This window comes from Phacochoerus africanus, chromosome 11 (genome assembly GCF_016906955.1).
Source record: "Phacochoerus africanus isolate WHEZ1 chromosome 11, ROS_Pafr_v1, whole genome shotgun sequence".
NCBI classification, from domain to species: Eukaryota; Metazoa; Chordata; class Mammalia; order Artiodactyla; family Suidae; genus Phacochoerus; species Phacochoerus africanus.
Genome location: NC_062554.1, coordinates 4,912,904 through 4,929,456, shown reverse-complemented (window position 1 = coordinate 4,929,456; position 16,553 = coordinate 4,912,904). Strand labels below are relative to the sequence as shown.

At 48.5% G+C, this 16,553-nt stretch overlaps 2 protein-coding genes across 2 annotated transcripts; one reads left to right on the top strand and one right to left on the bottom strand.

Annotated features, from left to right (window-relative positions):
• The first annotated feature begins 30 nt into the window (after window positions 1-30).
• LOC125111649 (olfactory receptor 51E1) lies at window positions 31-11,311 on the top strand. The gene is made up of 2 exons (XM_047753665.1): window positions 31-787; window positions 9,270-11,311. Exon 2 carries the CDS (start codon window positions 9,312-9,314, stop codon window positions 10,263-10,265), a length of 954 nt encoding a protein of 317 aa, XP_047609621.1. The 5' UTR covers window positions 31-787; window positions 9,270-9,311; the 3' UTR covers window positions 10,266-11,311.
• Window positions 11,312-15,041: 3,730 nt separating this feature from the next.
• Window positions 15,042-16,019, bottom strand: LOC125111459 (olfactory receptor 51I2-like). Its single transcript, XM_047753398.1, has one exon. It carries the CDS (start codon window positions 16,014-16,016, stop codon window positions 15,042-15,044), a length of 975 nt encoding a protein of 324 aa, XP_047609354.1. The 5' UTR covers window positions 16,017-16,019.
• Between the last annotated feature and the right edge of the window lie 534 nt (window positions 16,020-16,553).

Here is a 16,553-nt window from a genome sequence, read left to right as displayed (position 1 = left end):
CCTTCCTCAGCAAGATTCAGAAACTCAGGGTCAGGGATTGGAAGGCAGGGACCTGGTCCCCAGGGATCCCTGTTATGAGTTAGCTAGAAACAGGCCCCAGAGCTTGGGGGACAAAGAAAATGCAGCCCTAGAGCTCCGGGGAAAGGCAGATGGTTCCAGCGGGATCCAGGCTTAGCAAGGACCATGCACACCCAACCCACGCGTGGAGAGAAGGCAGAGGCCGGAGAAAGCTCAGGAAGGGGTGAGCTAGTACCTAAACATGGGCTCCCCAGAAAGCCTATCCTGCTTGTCCTCCGAGTTTGACAAGCCTGGATGCAACCTGGAGAAAGCTCTTCCTGAAGGCCATGCCACACACACAAGTTTCTTATAGCTTTTCCTCACGCGTTCACCCTAACCCCATGTGGGGAGCTGGCATCAGTAACCCAGCTGGCAAAGGGCCCATCTGGGGGGGACCCCAGGGACCTCTCTACCCACAGCCCCTCCTTCCCCATGCCCCCAGACACCCCTTCCCAGGACACGGAAGCTAAGAAGGACACCAGACCTGCAGGTGGCTGCTGAGGGGTACCTGTTGATAGACTCTCTGGGCAGAAACCCTCCCCCCCCGCCCCCCCAGGAGGGAGAAGCCCAAGGAAGAGGAGGAGGGACAGAGAATAAATAACCCCGACTAGGAGGCGCGAAGGAGGGGGCGGAGACAGAGAGGGCTGCCCTTCAGAGCAGGCTGCCAGACCGAGGGCCTCTGCCGCCAGAAGAGGACTGCGGAAGAAGCCGTGCCCTCGGTGCAGCTGAGGTGAGTGCAGGGGACGGGGCGTGTGTTGGGGGCCTGGGCTTCCTGCAGCTGGGGGCTCTCATTAGACCTGCTGAGTGAATGAGAAACAAGCCAGGAAGAACCAGAGCCTGGGATGCGAAGGGGGCCCGACTCAGGGAGAGGCAGTTTCTGTTTGTGAGTGAAGGGAAGCACAGGGTCGTGCTGGCTGCTTACCATGGAGTTTTCATGAGCTATTCCAGTGGTTGGTCTATGGGGATGCCCATCTAGAGCCTGGCAGGAGGAGCCGGCCTGAACGAAGGGGATAGGGGCAGAGAAGAGATGGGGCCGGACTGGGCTAGAGCCGGACTGGGGTTCGGTGTGTGAAGGGGCCAGTCCCACCTAGTTGTGAGTGTGGTCGAACTCAGTTTGTCATCAGGGGCCAGACGCTAGCTCTGTTTGGGGCGCGGGCTCCGAATGCGTCGGGCTCCTTCCACCCTTGGCTCTGGAGTCAGTCTGCGGCTGCCTTGGGGACTTCACCATCTTCCCAGTCTGTGCCTAGGATCAGGGTGCACCCTTCAGCCCATTTAAAAAGCAGATTTGTGTCCACGCGGTGACTCCCCCTGCCTCGTACTCTTTAACCCACCCCCACCGTGTCCCCTCCTTCCACTGAACCGCTTGCAGCTTTTCAAAGACGAAAGCCTCTTCTCTTGCTCTCTGGGTCTTTGCATTTGCCAGGATGAACTTTTGAAAACGAATAAGATCAGGTCTATTGCTTAAATTCCTGCAAGTCGCTCAGAATGAAATCAAAGCTGGCCATGTCTTGCCAGCCCCTCTGTGGTCCGGCCCCTGCCCTCCTCTCTGCTCTCACCTCCGACACTCTCCTGGGCCCCTGATGCTCAGGCCACACTGGCTTCTTCCTTCCACGAAACCCTGGCACAGAAGGCCTTTCCCCCCTGCCCCTCGGCCTGGACCGCTCCTTCCCTAATTTCGGAACGGTTGGCGTTTTCTCATCACACGGCTCTCAGCTTGTAAGGACCCACCTCAGAGAGGGTTTCCCCGACCCCTCTTCTCAACCATGGGTGCCCTGTCCCTGTCCTTTTCTGTCTCATTTCTCTGTCTTATCTTCAGCACCCTTATCTTTATCTGAAACGTTCTTATGTGTCTACTTCCCTTTATGGCCCTCCTGGGGCTTGAGAGCCGTAAGAGCAGTCATCTTGCCTGTTTTAGCCACAGTTTTATCTCCCGTTTGGGACACACAGTAGGCATTCAATATGTTTTGTTGTCTGACTGACTGCTGCCGTCCCTGTGTTCCCACCCCTGTCTGGTGAACGGGGACTGGCTCTGCAAGTCTTGGCTCAGACGCCACCTCCTCAGGGAAGCCCTCCCAGCCTGATGCGCTTGAGGAGCTATTGTTTGCTTTGCTCCCGAGCCTCTTGTATTCACCCTTGCCCTAGCGTCTATCACAACATGGGATGATAGCTGCATATCTGTCTCAATTTCTCCAGCCGCTGGAGAGCTGAGCCGTTTTGCTGATTCTGTGTTTCAGTATCTCCGGCACCTAGCAGAGTCTGGCATACAGTAGGCAATCAATAATTGTTGAAAAAAAAAATCAGTGTGTCAGTCAAAGTCCCAGATCGGGCTTTCCACGGCATGGAGGAAACAGAGTAGCTCTGAAGGGCCTTGATAACTAGGTCAGGCTTTGTAGGTGTATGGGAATCTAATGGGCTCTGGTCCCCCTGGGAGGGGGGAGCCTGGGCCCTGGGCCCTGGAGCTGTACCTGGGCAGATTGCAGAGGGCCGGTGAGTGAGTACAGCGGGGCTGGCAGCTTCACTCTTTGTTTTGTGGGTGAGACATGGCACGCTCTCGTCTTTCCCATCTCATTGTGGCCATTCTACAAAGAATGTCCAAGGCCCTCCCAAGGGTCACGGGCTTTCTCAAATCCAAGCAAGGTCTGAGGGAGCGAAGATGCAGAGGACTTGGGGACGGATGTGTGTCTGGGGCGCCGCCCTTCCTTATGTTAAGTAAAGGGCTCCGTCTTGGTGAACTAAGTGCTGGGCCCCGACAGACCTTGCCAGCCACAGCGTTGCCCCTGAGGCCTGCCCTCCTCTGGGACTGGGAGTAAGAGCCAGAGGCTCCCAGGTATTCCTGGGCTTCCCTCCAAGGACATTTTCTTCCAGAGGTCCCCACAGAGGCTGGCAAGGCCACCAGAGGCCCCCACCCCACTGCTCTAGGCACGGAACGTTCTGTGTTTTTAGCCCATACAATGGCAGTGACCACGAATCCTCTGTCCCGTTCCCTCCTAGTTCCTCCTCACCCACGAACATAGTGGGGAGAGCTGGTCAGGTGTCCTGAGTCCTAGAGAGGCCCTCTGGACTCATGGGTCTTCAAAGTTTGGGTTCCATGGGGATTAACATTGAAATAGTCCTTATAAAGCATCGGGTCATTCTAAAAGAGGCTGGGACAGGAGTCGGCAGCAGCTTGGCCTGTTGGAAAGTGCATGGATTTGGTGCAGAGAGACCTAGCTTACCCTCAGCATCCTTATCTGTCAAATGAGGTTAATAACACCTGCCTCACAGCTTGATGAGCAGCTTGTGTCGCATAACAAAGAAACACTCAGTAGAGGATAAAGCTTTTTACAGAGGCGTCAGGGCTAAAAAGGGGAGGGTGCCCACCCCAGTCCAGGAGGGAAAGAAGTAAAGACGCTGCCCTCTTGGTTTCCTTTCCAAGGCTCTAGCTGGGCCAGGTGTCCTACTTACCAAGGCCTTCTTCTCCCCTGTCTCTTGGCAGATTTTGTTAGCTTTCGCAAGTTGCAGCACCAGTTAAAGGCAGTTACAGAGGAAAATGTACAGGCATTGGAGTTGAACAGTCAAGGTCAAGTTTCTGCTTTACTAGCCACATGCTAAACCCTGGAAACTGTTATTTTCCTCCTTGGGGCCTCAGTGTTCTCAACTACAATGTCGAAAAGATATGTAGAAATCCGCATAGCACTGGGAACTATATCTAGTCACTTGTGATGGAACAGGACGGAGGATAATGTGAGAAAAAGAATGTATATATGTAATCACTTAGCTATACGGTAGAAAATTGACAGAACACTGTAAACCAAATACATATGGAAAAAATAAAAATCTTTAAAAAAAGACATTTAGAAATCCTATTATGCAGCATTGTTCTTGGGCTGGACAATATTTGTAGGTGTCTGGGCTTTTGTAGGCATTCCCTGATTGCTGCTATAATCGCAACAACAATAGAATCAACGTTGGGAACGACTTAGTTGTCTTCCGGGGTCTGTGTCTGTAACAGCTCTGCCTGGGTCTCTGAGGAGGAAGGTTCAGAGAGGCCTGAGGAGGAGGGTGAAGATGGGCGGGCAGGGGGCTGGGCCGGCCCTGGGGGAGGGTCCTGGAGGCCCGGGGGAAGGGGCCAGGAGAACGGAAGGCCTCAGAGTGATTCCTCCTCTGTGTTGCTGGAGGCCCCTGCTCCCCCTCCTCAGGAAGGGCCAGCGATATCCATCATGCTCCTGGGACTTTTGCTAAAATAGACTTTTTCAGAGAAAATCGCCAGCACAGGGCTATTCCCTGGGAGTTAAGCAGTGTAAGCTTTCTAAAAATAAAAAAGAAAAAGACCTCTTTCTTTGTTTATTTTCCCTTGATTATGTTTTGTTTTCAAAAGAGTGCTTTAGCTCCAATTTCCTTCAGAGCTACAAATGTCCTCTCTTTGCACACGTGGTTCTGACTACTACCAGCGGCCCAGGCTGGCCGTCAGGGCAGGACATGGGGCACTCAGGGCCGGACCGTCTGCAGGGTGGTGCCTGGGTCCTCGGGCTGGCTCTCCTCTCCATCCTCTCCTTTCGCTCCTGCTGCCGCCTCCTGAGACCCAGCCTGCCCTTGCCTCCAGTGACAGCTGTCGAGGCAGCTCCCTTCCAGGCCAGCCGAATCCTCCTCTCTGATTTCTGGCATCTTCCACCTCAGTGCTTAGACTTTGCCCCTGTGAGAGAGGCTGACAGTCAGTCAGTGCATGCATATGTGTGTGTGTGTGTGTGTGTGTGTGTGTGTGTGAGATTGAAGCAAAGTGGCAATGGGGGGAGGGGCGGAATAAAAAGTTTTTGGAAACTTCAGACATTTTCATGACTTAGTGTCCCATTTTTATGGAAATGAGAAAACCAGTGCTTTGCACACAGGTGATGCTATTTCCATGCTGTCTTTGCTGTTCCCTTTCCCATTAGTTTCATGGCGGCACGATGAGGTGATTTTTGTCTCCTGCATTCACTTGCAGCCGAGACTTGCGTTCCGAGTCCCGGGACTGTGCTCACACGTCACTTTACCCTCAGGGGTAGGAGTGCTGCGGGTGCCAACCCACAATCCTTTCCCAATGTGCTTCCTAAGGCGGGACGTTTTTACCCCGGGAATTTCCTGCCTTTACAGTGTCTGTCCATGGGAACTTTCCGGGTGGTGTGACCGTCGGGCCTTCTGGACCACGAGAGCCTGCACCCTATGGTTTCCAGACCAGGGACCCTAGGTCTGCCCTGCCTGGTCACAAACCGCTGTGTGTCCACTTTGCCCTTACTTAGAGCCGGGGCTTCGCACCTGCCCGCGTGTCCATGTGCCCGGTCTCATGCCCTCGGCTCCCTGGCCAAGAAAGCTCTTTCCTGTTTGACTCCAGAGATTCTTCTTCTGAATGTACGGACCACCCCGCCCTGACCTCCTGATCCCAAACCATCTTTCTTTCTTCTCTAAACTCTCTGTAGTTCTGACACCTGGCAGCCCTTCCCACCCCTCGGCTGTGCTGCCCTCATTAGCCCTTTATTGAGGAATTCTTCTTTTGATGAAACTCACTTTTATTTCCAACAAACATCAACTAAACACGAATGAATACACAGGGTAAGGTCCCTGCCATTCAGAAGTTAATACTTTGGTGAGAAACAAATATAGCAATTCTTTTCGTTCATGAAGGTAAAGGCACAGAAAGAGAGGGAAACAAAGTCTTTCAGGAGCACAGAGCGGGAAACATCTCACTGCGGAGAAAGAGGGACAGGGGCTTAGGAAAGTGCCTGGAGAGGGACAGTGAGCCAGGATGTGAAAGATGAGTAAGATGCCGCCCCGAGGGCAGTTAAGGAGGGAGAGCCGTCTGGGGTGGTCCTGACAAATGGAAGGATGTGCGCAAAGACAGACAGACACGGAGGCACAAGAGCAATGCCACATCTTTGAAATGGCATGTCTTCCAGTGTGCCTGGAGCCTAGGGCACACAGTGGGGGTGGCGAGAGGGAGACGGGAAGACAGACCTTTGCTCTACCCTCGTAGTTTAGTCTTTACTCCAGGGTTGATTCTGGGGATTTTAAAGTGTGTATTTGTGTGACTGGGTCACCTTGCTGTACTGTAGAAAATTGACAGAATTACTGCACAGCAGCTATAACGGGGAAAAAAATCATTTTTAAAAAGGTATTTTTTAAACAATAAATAGCGACTTGATTTCATTTGGGTAGAAGATTATGGGGACTCTGCTGCTGCTGATGAAGTTTATACTAGGGGCCTGGCCATCAGAATCAGGGTATTTAGTTTATGTGACTGTTGAGGCCACCATGGGAGACCCGAAAACACCACAGGGAAACAGTTAACAACAGACATATTTTTCTTTTTTGTACATTTAGCGTGTGCCAGGTATTGTGTTTAAACCCTTTTGCTTGTCATCTCATTTAATTCTCACATTGGCTTCTATTAAGCAGGACTGTCAACCTCATTTTTAAGATAAGGAAACCAAGGCTTAGAAAGTTCACACGATTTACCCAAGATCACCCAGCAAACAAAACTGCTGGCTGGGCTATGAACCCAGGATAACTTTCAAAGCTCATACTCTTAACAGCTATACAATCTGCCTCTGGAAGACTGACTTTCCTGACACAGAGAGTGTGATACGCTTGAGAAATAACTAGGTGGGCTCCTAGTGACTTTATTTTTTCCTCCTTCCTTCCTTCCTTCCTCTCTCTCTCTTTCCTTCTTTTAGGGCCACACCTGCAGCGTGTGGAACTTCCCAGTCTTGGGGTCAAATCGGAGCTACAGCTCCCAGCCTACACCACAGCCACAGCCACACCAGCTCCGAGCTGCATCTGCAACCTACACCACAACCACGGCTCACGGCAACACCGGATCCTTAACCCACTGAGCAAAGCTAGGGAGCAAACCCGCAGCCTCATGGTTCTTAGATTCATTTCCACTGTGCCACAACAGGAACTCCTCTTAGTGAATTTAGAATTATGAATCTGGGTCACAAAAGGTATTTCATGGCCTCCCCAAGTCTATCTGGGAATCCACAGTTTATGGCTAACAAAAGAGTTTATTGAAGGGAATGAGATGGCTGGGGAGAGTGTCTAGAATGAGAAGAGATCTGAGGATAAAATTCTGAGAGCATTATCATTTAAAAGGATGCTTAAAGGTCAAGTAGAGGAGGCTGAAGATCCACAAAGAACCAAGGACTAGAGATCAAACGGAGATGTGAAGAAGCAGAAGGAACAAGGAGAAGTTTTAAGGGGGGAACTGATCACGGGGTCACATGCTGCAGGGATTGAAGTGACAAGGAAGACTTTGGCCTCTTTTCCCTGAAGTTCTTGGTTAAATATGGCTCCTTGTGTCTTGTCCCCCCAGCAGTTTGAATTAAACTCGGTCAGTCTCTGTTCTAAAACCGATGCTCCCGGTGCCTTCTCCTTGCGTTAGGTCTGAGGGAACCTCTGTGTGACAGCTCAGTGGTGGGACAAAGACCACCACCAACACATCCTGAGCCTGGCGAATGCTCTAAGCCCCTCCTCATGCTGACCACGAGCGCTTTTCCACATTCAACTGTGGTCTGGTCAGTTGTCAGGGGCCAGATCTTAAGAACCTAAATTTTCCTTTTTCTTGCCAAGATAAAATTATCTTAAATCTACCTTAGCAATGCATGTCATTATTTTCACAACAGGAAGAGGCTATACAGCGAGTATATATGCATAGTATATAAAAATAATATGTGTATATATGTATGCAGTTTACATAATCTAAGAAATAGTAGAACGTGTGAATATTTGTGGATGAAAGAAAGGAAAAAGGGAAGGGAAACAGAGAAGAGATTAGTTAACTCTACAAATGTTTGGAGAGGGAGCTATGATCTGAGCAACCTCGAGCCTGACATTTCCTTCTTGAGCAGTCTCCACGGGCCATCACTTTAACAGCCGATTAGGGATTCTGGAATCCTGATACAGGACTGATTGTTCTAGTGCTTCTCATGCTACCATCTGTCTGGTCTTCTGTGTCAGTCCCATTCTCTGAAGCCTGGCTGGTCCCCCAGAAACAGAGCTTGAGATAGGACTTCTTGTTTAAAGGATACACGAAGGGGCAGCTGTCATGAGAAGAGGAGCGAGGGGAGCGGCAGAGAGCAGGGAAAGAAAGCCGGAGACCAGCTTCAGCTGTGGGTCCCCAGGAAGCCCTGGAGCGCACAGTGCATCACGGCTTTGGTCCCGGCTGGAGGCAAGGAGCCTGGCCTTTTGTACCTTTGCGTCAGGTACTCACGGACCTCTAGATGGTCCCTGGTGGGGACAGCAGGACTTCCTGGGTGAGGTGCGTCTCATTTGATCTGGGGAAAGGGAGAACGGAGAGTCTTTAGCCCTTAACGCCCATGGCTGACGGGGTTCAGTAGCTTTGGCTCGGTGAACGGGGTCTAAGTGGGACACCAACGGCATCCTGCTGCAGCCACTGCTCCTTTTGTGTAAACTGAGCAGCCTGGACACGTGGAGGGCTTTGCACAGACATTTGGGCAAAAGGGAAACAGAGACTTCAGGATGAGGTTATCGTGTCAGGTATTTTTATTGAATTAGAGTTGAGCATAATAGAAGAGGTGTTATTAAATCTTAGTTTACATTTGAAGTAGTTACGAGAGTTAAGTCAGGTTAATGTTAAAGTTAGTGTTAAAGCTAGAACTGGAGAGACTAGGATTAGTGATAAGGTTTCAGTGTTAATCTATGTTTGTCTTAGTATGGCTACATCAGACTGGAATTAGTTTTAAAGACAGTCTAATGGTAGAATTTCAGTTGGTATTAAGCTTAGGGGAACATGGGGTTAGGATAGAACAGAAGTGATGGGAGTTTTTATCATTAAGTTTGACGTGTATTTAGGCAATAACCTGTCCTTGGTGACCTAAATGATTTAAAATATACTTAGAATTTTTGTCTTAGTGTTTCATTTGTTTTCAGGATTAACTTTATTTTTTTTAATTTATTTTTTATTGTTATTTCCCCCAACACGCTTTTTTTTTTTTTTGTTCCACTGTAGAGCATGGGGGCCCAGTTACACTTTAAAGGTAGGGTTAGTAAATAGGACTGGGAGAATGTTCATTTGGGCCTTGAGTTATGAAGGATGGCGAGGTTGCGTTTAGAATAGAATCAGAGTTTAAGCAGGCAACGATGTTAGGTTTGGGGCAGAGACTAGGACATCCAGGGTGGAGGGACAGAAGAACAATGTTGGACTCCGGAGGACCTGACAACGGCTTATCTTTGTGTTCCAGCCTCTACCTGCCCGGCTCTGGCTGCAGCTCAGCTTCGTCACCATGGTGGGCCCCAACGGCAACGAATCCAGCGCCACATATTTCATCCTGATAGGCCTCCCCGGCTTGGAAGAAGCTCAGTTCTGGCTGGCCTTCCCGCTGTGCTCCCTCTACCTTATTGCTGTGCTCGGTAACCTGACCATCATCTACATTGTGCGGACAGAGCACAGCCTCCACGAACCCATGTATATCTTTCTTTGCATGCTTTCTGGCCTCGACGTCCTCATCTCCACCTCCTCCATGCCCAAAATGATGGCCATCTTCTGGTTCAACTCCACGACCATTCAGTTCGATGCTTGCCTGCTACAGATGTTTGCCATCCACTCCTTGTCTGGCATGGAGTCCACGGTGCTGCTGGCCATGGCCTTTGACCGCTATGTGGCCATCTGCCACCCGCTACGCCATGCCACTGTGCTAACACTGCCCCGTGTTACCAAGATTGGCATGGCTGCCGTGGTGCGGGGGGTTGCCCTCATGGCACCTCTGCCTGTTTTCATCAAACAGCTGCCTTTCTGCAGCTCCAACGTCCTTTCCCATTCCTACTGCCTCCACCAAGATGTCATGAAGCTGGCCTGTGCTGACATCCGCGTCAACATCATCTATGGCCTCATTGTCATCATCTCTGCCATTGGCATGGACTCGCTTCTCATCTCCTTGTCGTACCTGCTCATCCTCAAGACTGTGTTGGGCTTGACACGTGAAGCCCAGGCAAAGGCATTTGGCACGTGTGTCTCTCATGTGTGCGCAGTTTTCATATTCTACGTGCCTTTCATTGGACTGTCTATGGTGCATCGCTTTGACAAGCGGCATGACTCCCTCCTGCCCGTCATCATGGCCAACACCTACCTGCTGGTTCCTCCTGTGCTCAACCCCATTGTCTACGGAGTGAAGACAAAGGAGATCCGGCAACGCATCCTTCGTCTTTTCCACCTGACTACCCACACTTCCCATCCCTAGGGGTCGGGATCAAACTTCTCTTTCATGCAAAGTACTTCAATTCAGATGTTCATATCAATATTTTGGAGGACAGTATTAGGAAAAAATCATTACTAAAAACACAACCGATCCTTCCAAGATGAAAGTGATCAGAGAACCTCCACGTGGGCAGAGGCAGTGGAACTGTATGCTCCCAATGCTATTTGTCAACATGATTTTTTCTTTTAGTTCTTTGAGGTAGTTGCAGTTGGAGGGTGATTACTTCCCACTTAACTATTCAGTCCGGTTCTCATTTCCATATCATTAAGGGGATTGCTTGCACTGGTGGTCCACCGTGTTCTAAGGTACATCTAAAAACACTTACCAAAGGCTTAAGCGTGGCAAAACTAAAATGAATACAAGAATATATAACAAATTTAAGCCAGTTAGGTAAGCTGGCTCAGAATTATGATTTCCTCTTCAGAATCCCCAACCATTTCGGATCATAGGAAAAGAGATGTAGCTGGATCTCCTTCTTCAAAAGGACCTCCACAGAGAAAAAAGTATTTCTTTTTTTCTTCCGAGTGCCAGGCCTTAAGAAGAGGATTGCAAGTAAAGCCAGGAAAAGGTTATAGTTACCTAAATTAATGAAAGATGATGCACTGTATTCTGAAAGTTTTAACAGACCATGGGCACTTTCCCTTCTTTAACTTTCTTATCAATACTGTGATTTAGGCAGGAATATGGTTAGTACCCTACTATACCAATGGGTGGGTGTACCCATTACGGGGGTGGGCACTGATCTTCAGTGACATCCTATAGGCTCAAAACATTACGTCTTTTGGCCCCCACTCCCACGTTGGTAGGAGGGACTGCGAGGCTAGTGGGGTGATGAGTTAGACATTCAAGAGTTCTGAATTTTATGGGAGGGGGCTATTTAAGTTCCTTTCTTGTTCATCCAGTATTGTATTTAGGAATTTCCTGTTCATGTTCTTCCTGATGTCTTTATTTCTATTTTTTTTTCTTTTTAGGACCATGCCCGCAGCATGTGGAGGTTTTCAGGCTAGCAGTCCAGTTGGAGCTACAGCTTCCAACCTACACCACAGCCACAGCCACATCAGATCCAAGCCGTGTCTGTAACCTACACCACAGCTCATGGCAACGCCAGATCTTTAACCTACTAAGCGATGCCAGGGACTGAACCCGCAACCTCATGGTTCCTAGTCAGGTACATTTCCACTGCGCCACGATGGGAACTCCATTCCTGATGTCTTTATGCCAGTAGTTCTTGGTCTAGTTGCCATTGAACTTGGGTAGTAGCAGCAGGAGTATGTCTGGGTTATTCCCAAATAGTGGCTCGCATGGGAAATAGTATAGTTAGCAGTAGGGATAGTCACTGGATATCTGAAGAGACACTTTATGGGGAGATGCAGCTGAGGAAGGCTAGAAGTCGTGGCAGAAATGGCAGGCTGATTACCATAGCCCTGGGGGTCAAGAGTGGGAAACATTATGAAACTGAATAGGGCTGGTGGCTCTCTAGTGCGAGCATAGCACTAGAAAGTGAACAGAGCATGTGAGTGGACACCACATATTCCCAGGCCTCAAAGCTACCCTTCAGGGGATGCCCAGAGCATCAATGCTCAGAGAACAAGACCCTAGGCAAGCCCAATAAAGACTGCATCCCCAATAGCTGTCCTTAGCATGAATATGGGCTCCGCAGGCCGATGCAGGACCCCTAAAGCCAAGCACAGCCCTTCCAGAAGGGAGCAGAATGGGTGTGGATTCTACACGAGTGCAGTAGGAATGAATGGGGGCGGAAGGAGATGTCCACCCACAGGGGAGAAGCAGGGAAGGAAGCCCCCTGTGCCACTGGTGTTGCTGGAGCTGTGGTGCAGGTTGCAATTGTGGTATGGGTTTGATCCCTCACCTGGGAACCGCCACATGCCGCAAGTGTGGTCGGAGGAGAAAAAGAGAGAGAGGTCGGTAAGTGTGATATGCAGGTAGTGTTGTGGAGACAACCACACACGGCCAGACTTTCTGGCCACAGAAGCTGCACAGAACTACGTGACAGAGGCGAGACAGGGAGCATATATCCAATCTCTTGGACTGGAATCCAGAAGATGGTAATTATAAGCAGTAGAGAATCTGCCATACCCGGGCGAGCGGTGGCCTACAGAACAAGGCACGTGGACTAGAGGCAGTGGTGGCTTTGGTGACTTTGAATGTTATGGAGGATCATCCCACATCCGAGTAGTGCCCTGACATTGACATTGAAAGAAAGGAAGAGACAGATTTTTTTTTTCTTATGTGAAAGCAATATATGATCACTGTAAGCAAAAATCTGAGACACTCTGAAAATATAAAAGAAATAAAAATATAATAGATACTCCAGAAAAATTGTCTTAAATTAAAAGAAATTATTTTTGGCATTTTGATGTTTATTCTTCCAGATTCTTACATGTGTTTGTGTACATGCCTCTGTATGGACATATGATGAATATGTGTATCTGTTTTATATTTGAAATCCCATTGGGTGCATAGATAGATGGATAATAAAGAGATAAATCAGACAGACACATTTTATATTTTTTTTTTCTGGAGATGCAGCCATTATCCTAGATTTTAAAATGGATACCAAGTCTATGAGAGTTGAGGTTAAATTTTCATAATTTTGACTCTAGAGGGCTAGGGACTGTAAAACACACAGGCATCACCACCACCACTTTCCTAAGTTTCTCAATAAGTACTCAATGCCAGACACAGAAACAAAACTCTGTCTTGCCATTTACTTCATGAATACTTAATGGATCGCTCAGAAGGGCCTGGCGTTAAGAACCAGGAGGAGAGGGAGACACTAGGTCTTGTAGAAGATTTGGCTGGAGTTAAGGTAAGTTCAAAGGCCTTCCTCATACGTCCTTTCCATGGCCATCCATTTACTGCCCCCGTTTCCTTTGTTGGATATTCTTGTCTCTTGTCCTACTGTCTCAGCTCCTTGGACCTTTGCTGGGTCCTAAAGATGATGGAATAGTATGAAATCTCACTAAGTCACTCGCTAACTTTTTTTTAATATATTACCTAGAAATGTTTCATAAACACACCTTGTATTCTCCACTGTGACTACAAACACCCCAGTCCAGATGCTCCCCGCTTGCCTGGGCGATTGTCAAAATCTCCACACGGGTCTCTTTTCTTGAACATCTTTTGCTCCAGTCCTAAGTCCCACACAGCTTGTAGGAGTTTCTCCAAACACAACTCTGATTAACATCCCTGCCTAAAAGCCATCAAAAATCTTTTATTACTTCCTATAAAAAGTTTAAACATTTCAGAATGACAGTAGGCGCCTCCTTTCCCCTTTTATATCTGTCCCCATCTTACTTTTCCAATGTAAGATCTCTAATTTTTCCACATACCACATTACTCAGCTACTTTACCTGGTGTCTTATGGATTTTATATACTTTTAAAGCCTCTGGTTCGCTCTGTGTGCTTTGTCTGAATTTTTTTTTGTTTTGCCATTTTTCTTTAGTAACTTTATAAATGAAGTTCTTTATGCTTTATCAGGATCAAAGAAGTATTCCCTCTCCCCTCTCTTTTTTTATGGCCACACCCATGGCATGTGGAAGTTCCCGGGTTGGGACTCAAACCCAGTGACCTGAACCACTGCAGTTGGATTCTTAACCCACTCTGCCACAGTGGGAACTCCAAGAAGTCTCCTCTTTTCAGTGTTCCCAGATTTCTTGGCACATATTTTAGAACTGGACCATTTCCAGTTCAGAGAAGTTTGGACGAGACCTCTGAGTTGTATCTAAAAGGTTAAAGGGAGGTATCTTACATCACTCAATTAAGTTGAGATAAGATTCTCTTGGAGGCAGTGAACATACATGTGGAAGGTCATTCCCTTCCATTATGTCTGACCTTGAGATGGGAACATCTATATTTGGGCAAGGGTTTTGTTGTACTTTCAATCGTCTTCCCCTGGCACCTTGTAGCTTTTTATCTTCGATTTGATCCAAAGGGAGTGAAGCAGTTACAGAAGCAGATGGCAATCTGCCTACTCCATTGCTAAGGAAGCCAACAGGAATGTAGGGCTTTGAACTCAAAGAAAGTTGAAGAACAAAGGTAGAGAGAATCTGGAAGAGATCAGAAATGGGACATAGAAGAGGATGCCTTTGTTAGGGTCAGACATTGCGTGGAATCTGCCAAGTAAGGGAGTCTCTTGGAGAAAAGGACATTCCTGAGAAGGGGTTACAGGTAGAGTCACTACTGAGGCAGGTGGCACCTTATCACTTCATCAACACATTTATTTATTCACTTGTTCAATAAAAATCTAAGGGAAAATTAAACACCTTTTTAAATATTCTGTTTTATCCTAAATTTTTCTCTTTCTTAATTTCTACTTTACATAGAAAAATCCTACACATTTTTCAAGATGAAATAAAAAGGATTATCTCTTTTGTAGAGTTTTGTCCAGTCTTCCCGGAAAAGTTCTGACAAGTATCACTTTACAGTCCCTAGTAATCTCTTGCATATAAATTTATTATGGTATGTATAAGTCTACATTATGGTTGTATATTTATATGCCTTTATCTTGTGAGTTTCTAGAAAGAAAGGACCATGTTTAATATATTTCTCAGTCTTTAATCCTCAGCACTGCTTCCAGTTCTAAGTAAATGGTGAAAGCATCCATTTGTAATGTGAATAAGCCTGATGGGTTTCCCACTGTATTAGCATAGACTAGGAATTTTCAGTGCTTGCTGAGGGGACCAGGTTCCTACAAGGCTACAGCATGTATCTTTATGGTTCCCAGATCCTCTACTATTTCATAAATACATCAGCCTTGACCTCTCCATCTCAGGCACCCGGAGCATGGCCTCCCGGATGGGCTTGGATTTGACACTGTAGATGATGAGGTTGAGCACAGGGGGCACCACCAGGTGCACGTAGGCAACGAGGGCATGTACCACATGGGGTAGGTGCCTCCCAAAACGGTGGATCATGGACATGGTGATACCTGGGATAAAGAAGGCAAAGACAGCCAGGATATGAGAGACACAGGTGTTGAGGGCTTGGATGCGCTCCCTGGGAGAGGCCAGCCCCATGACCGTGTGCAGGATGAGCGTGTAGGACAAGACAATGAGCAGGGAGTTGAGGCCCCCAAAGGACAGTACCACACAGAGCCCATAGCGTATATTGATGGTGATGTCAGCACAGGCTCTTCTCATCACATTAGGATGGAGACAGAACGAGTGGGACAGGAAGATGTTGCCACGGCAGAAGTTTAGACGCTTAATCAAAAATGGCACAGGGAAGAGGCATAAGGTAGCATGGGCGACAATGGCCAGCCCAATCCCGATGATGACGTTGTTTGTGAGGACAGCTGCATAGCGCAGGGGGTTGGAGATGGCCACAACGCGGTCAAACGACATGGCCAGGAGCACCGAGGACTCCACCACAGTGAAGGAGTGGAGGAAGAACATCTGCACCAGGCAGGCCTTGAAGCCGATGAGCCGATGGTCAAACCAGAGCACAGCCAGGGTGGTGGGCATGGTGGACAGGGTGAGGCCCACATCGGTGAGGGCCAGCATGGACAGGAAGTAGTACATGGGCTGGCGCAGGCTGGGGGTCCTCCTCACGGCCAAGAGGATCAGGCCGTTTCCAGTGAGGGCCACAGTGTACATGGAGGAGAAGGGGATGGAGATCCAGCCATGGGCGGCCTCCATCCCTGGGATGCCCATCAGCAGGAAAGCAGGTGGCTGGAAGAAGGAGGTGTTGGCTAAGGACGGGGAAGAGAGCATCCCTGGAAGGAAGAGAGATGTCAGCTCTTTAATCTGGGCAGACACTGAGAAGATCCAGGGTAACAGGAGAGGAACCCTAGTACTGAATCCCAAGTTCCAGGAGTTCCCATCGTGGCGCAGTGGTTAACGAATCCGACTAGGAACCATGAGGTTGCGGGTTTGGTCCCTGCCCTTGCTCAGTGGGTTGACGATCCGGCGTTACCGTGAGCTGTGGTGTAGGTTGCAGACGCGGCTCGGATCCTGCGTTGCTGTGGCTCTGGCGTAGGCCGGTGGCTACAGCTCCGATTCGACCCCTAGCCTGAGAACCTCCATATGCCACGGGAGCGGCCCAAAAAATGGCAAAAAGACAAAAAAAAAATCAATTCCATAACTGGTTGTACTATTTATCGATATGTTAAACACATAATGACGATAACAATTTAAATCTTTTCTGACCCCCTAGTATGTTATATTCTGTGTACTATGCTAGTGCATTTGCCTAGATTTTCTCATTTCATGATAAAAACCATAAATTTCTTTTTTAAGCTGTTGTCTCTC

Bases quoted from the DNA above. Each gene is read 5' to 3' on its own strand.
- LOC125111649 (XM_047753665.1), top strand. From the start codon at position 9,312: ATGGTGGGCCCCAACGGCAACGAATCCAGCGCCACATATTTCATCCTG.
- LOC125111459 (XM_047753398.1), bottom strand. From the start codon at position 16,016: ATGCTCTCTTCCCCGTCCTTAGCCAACACCTCCTTCTTCCAGCCACCT.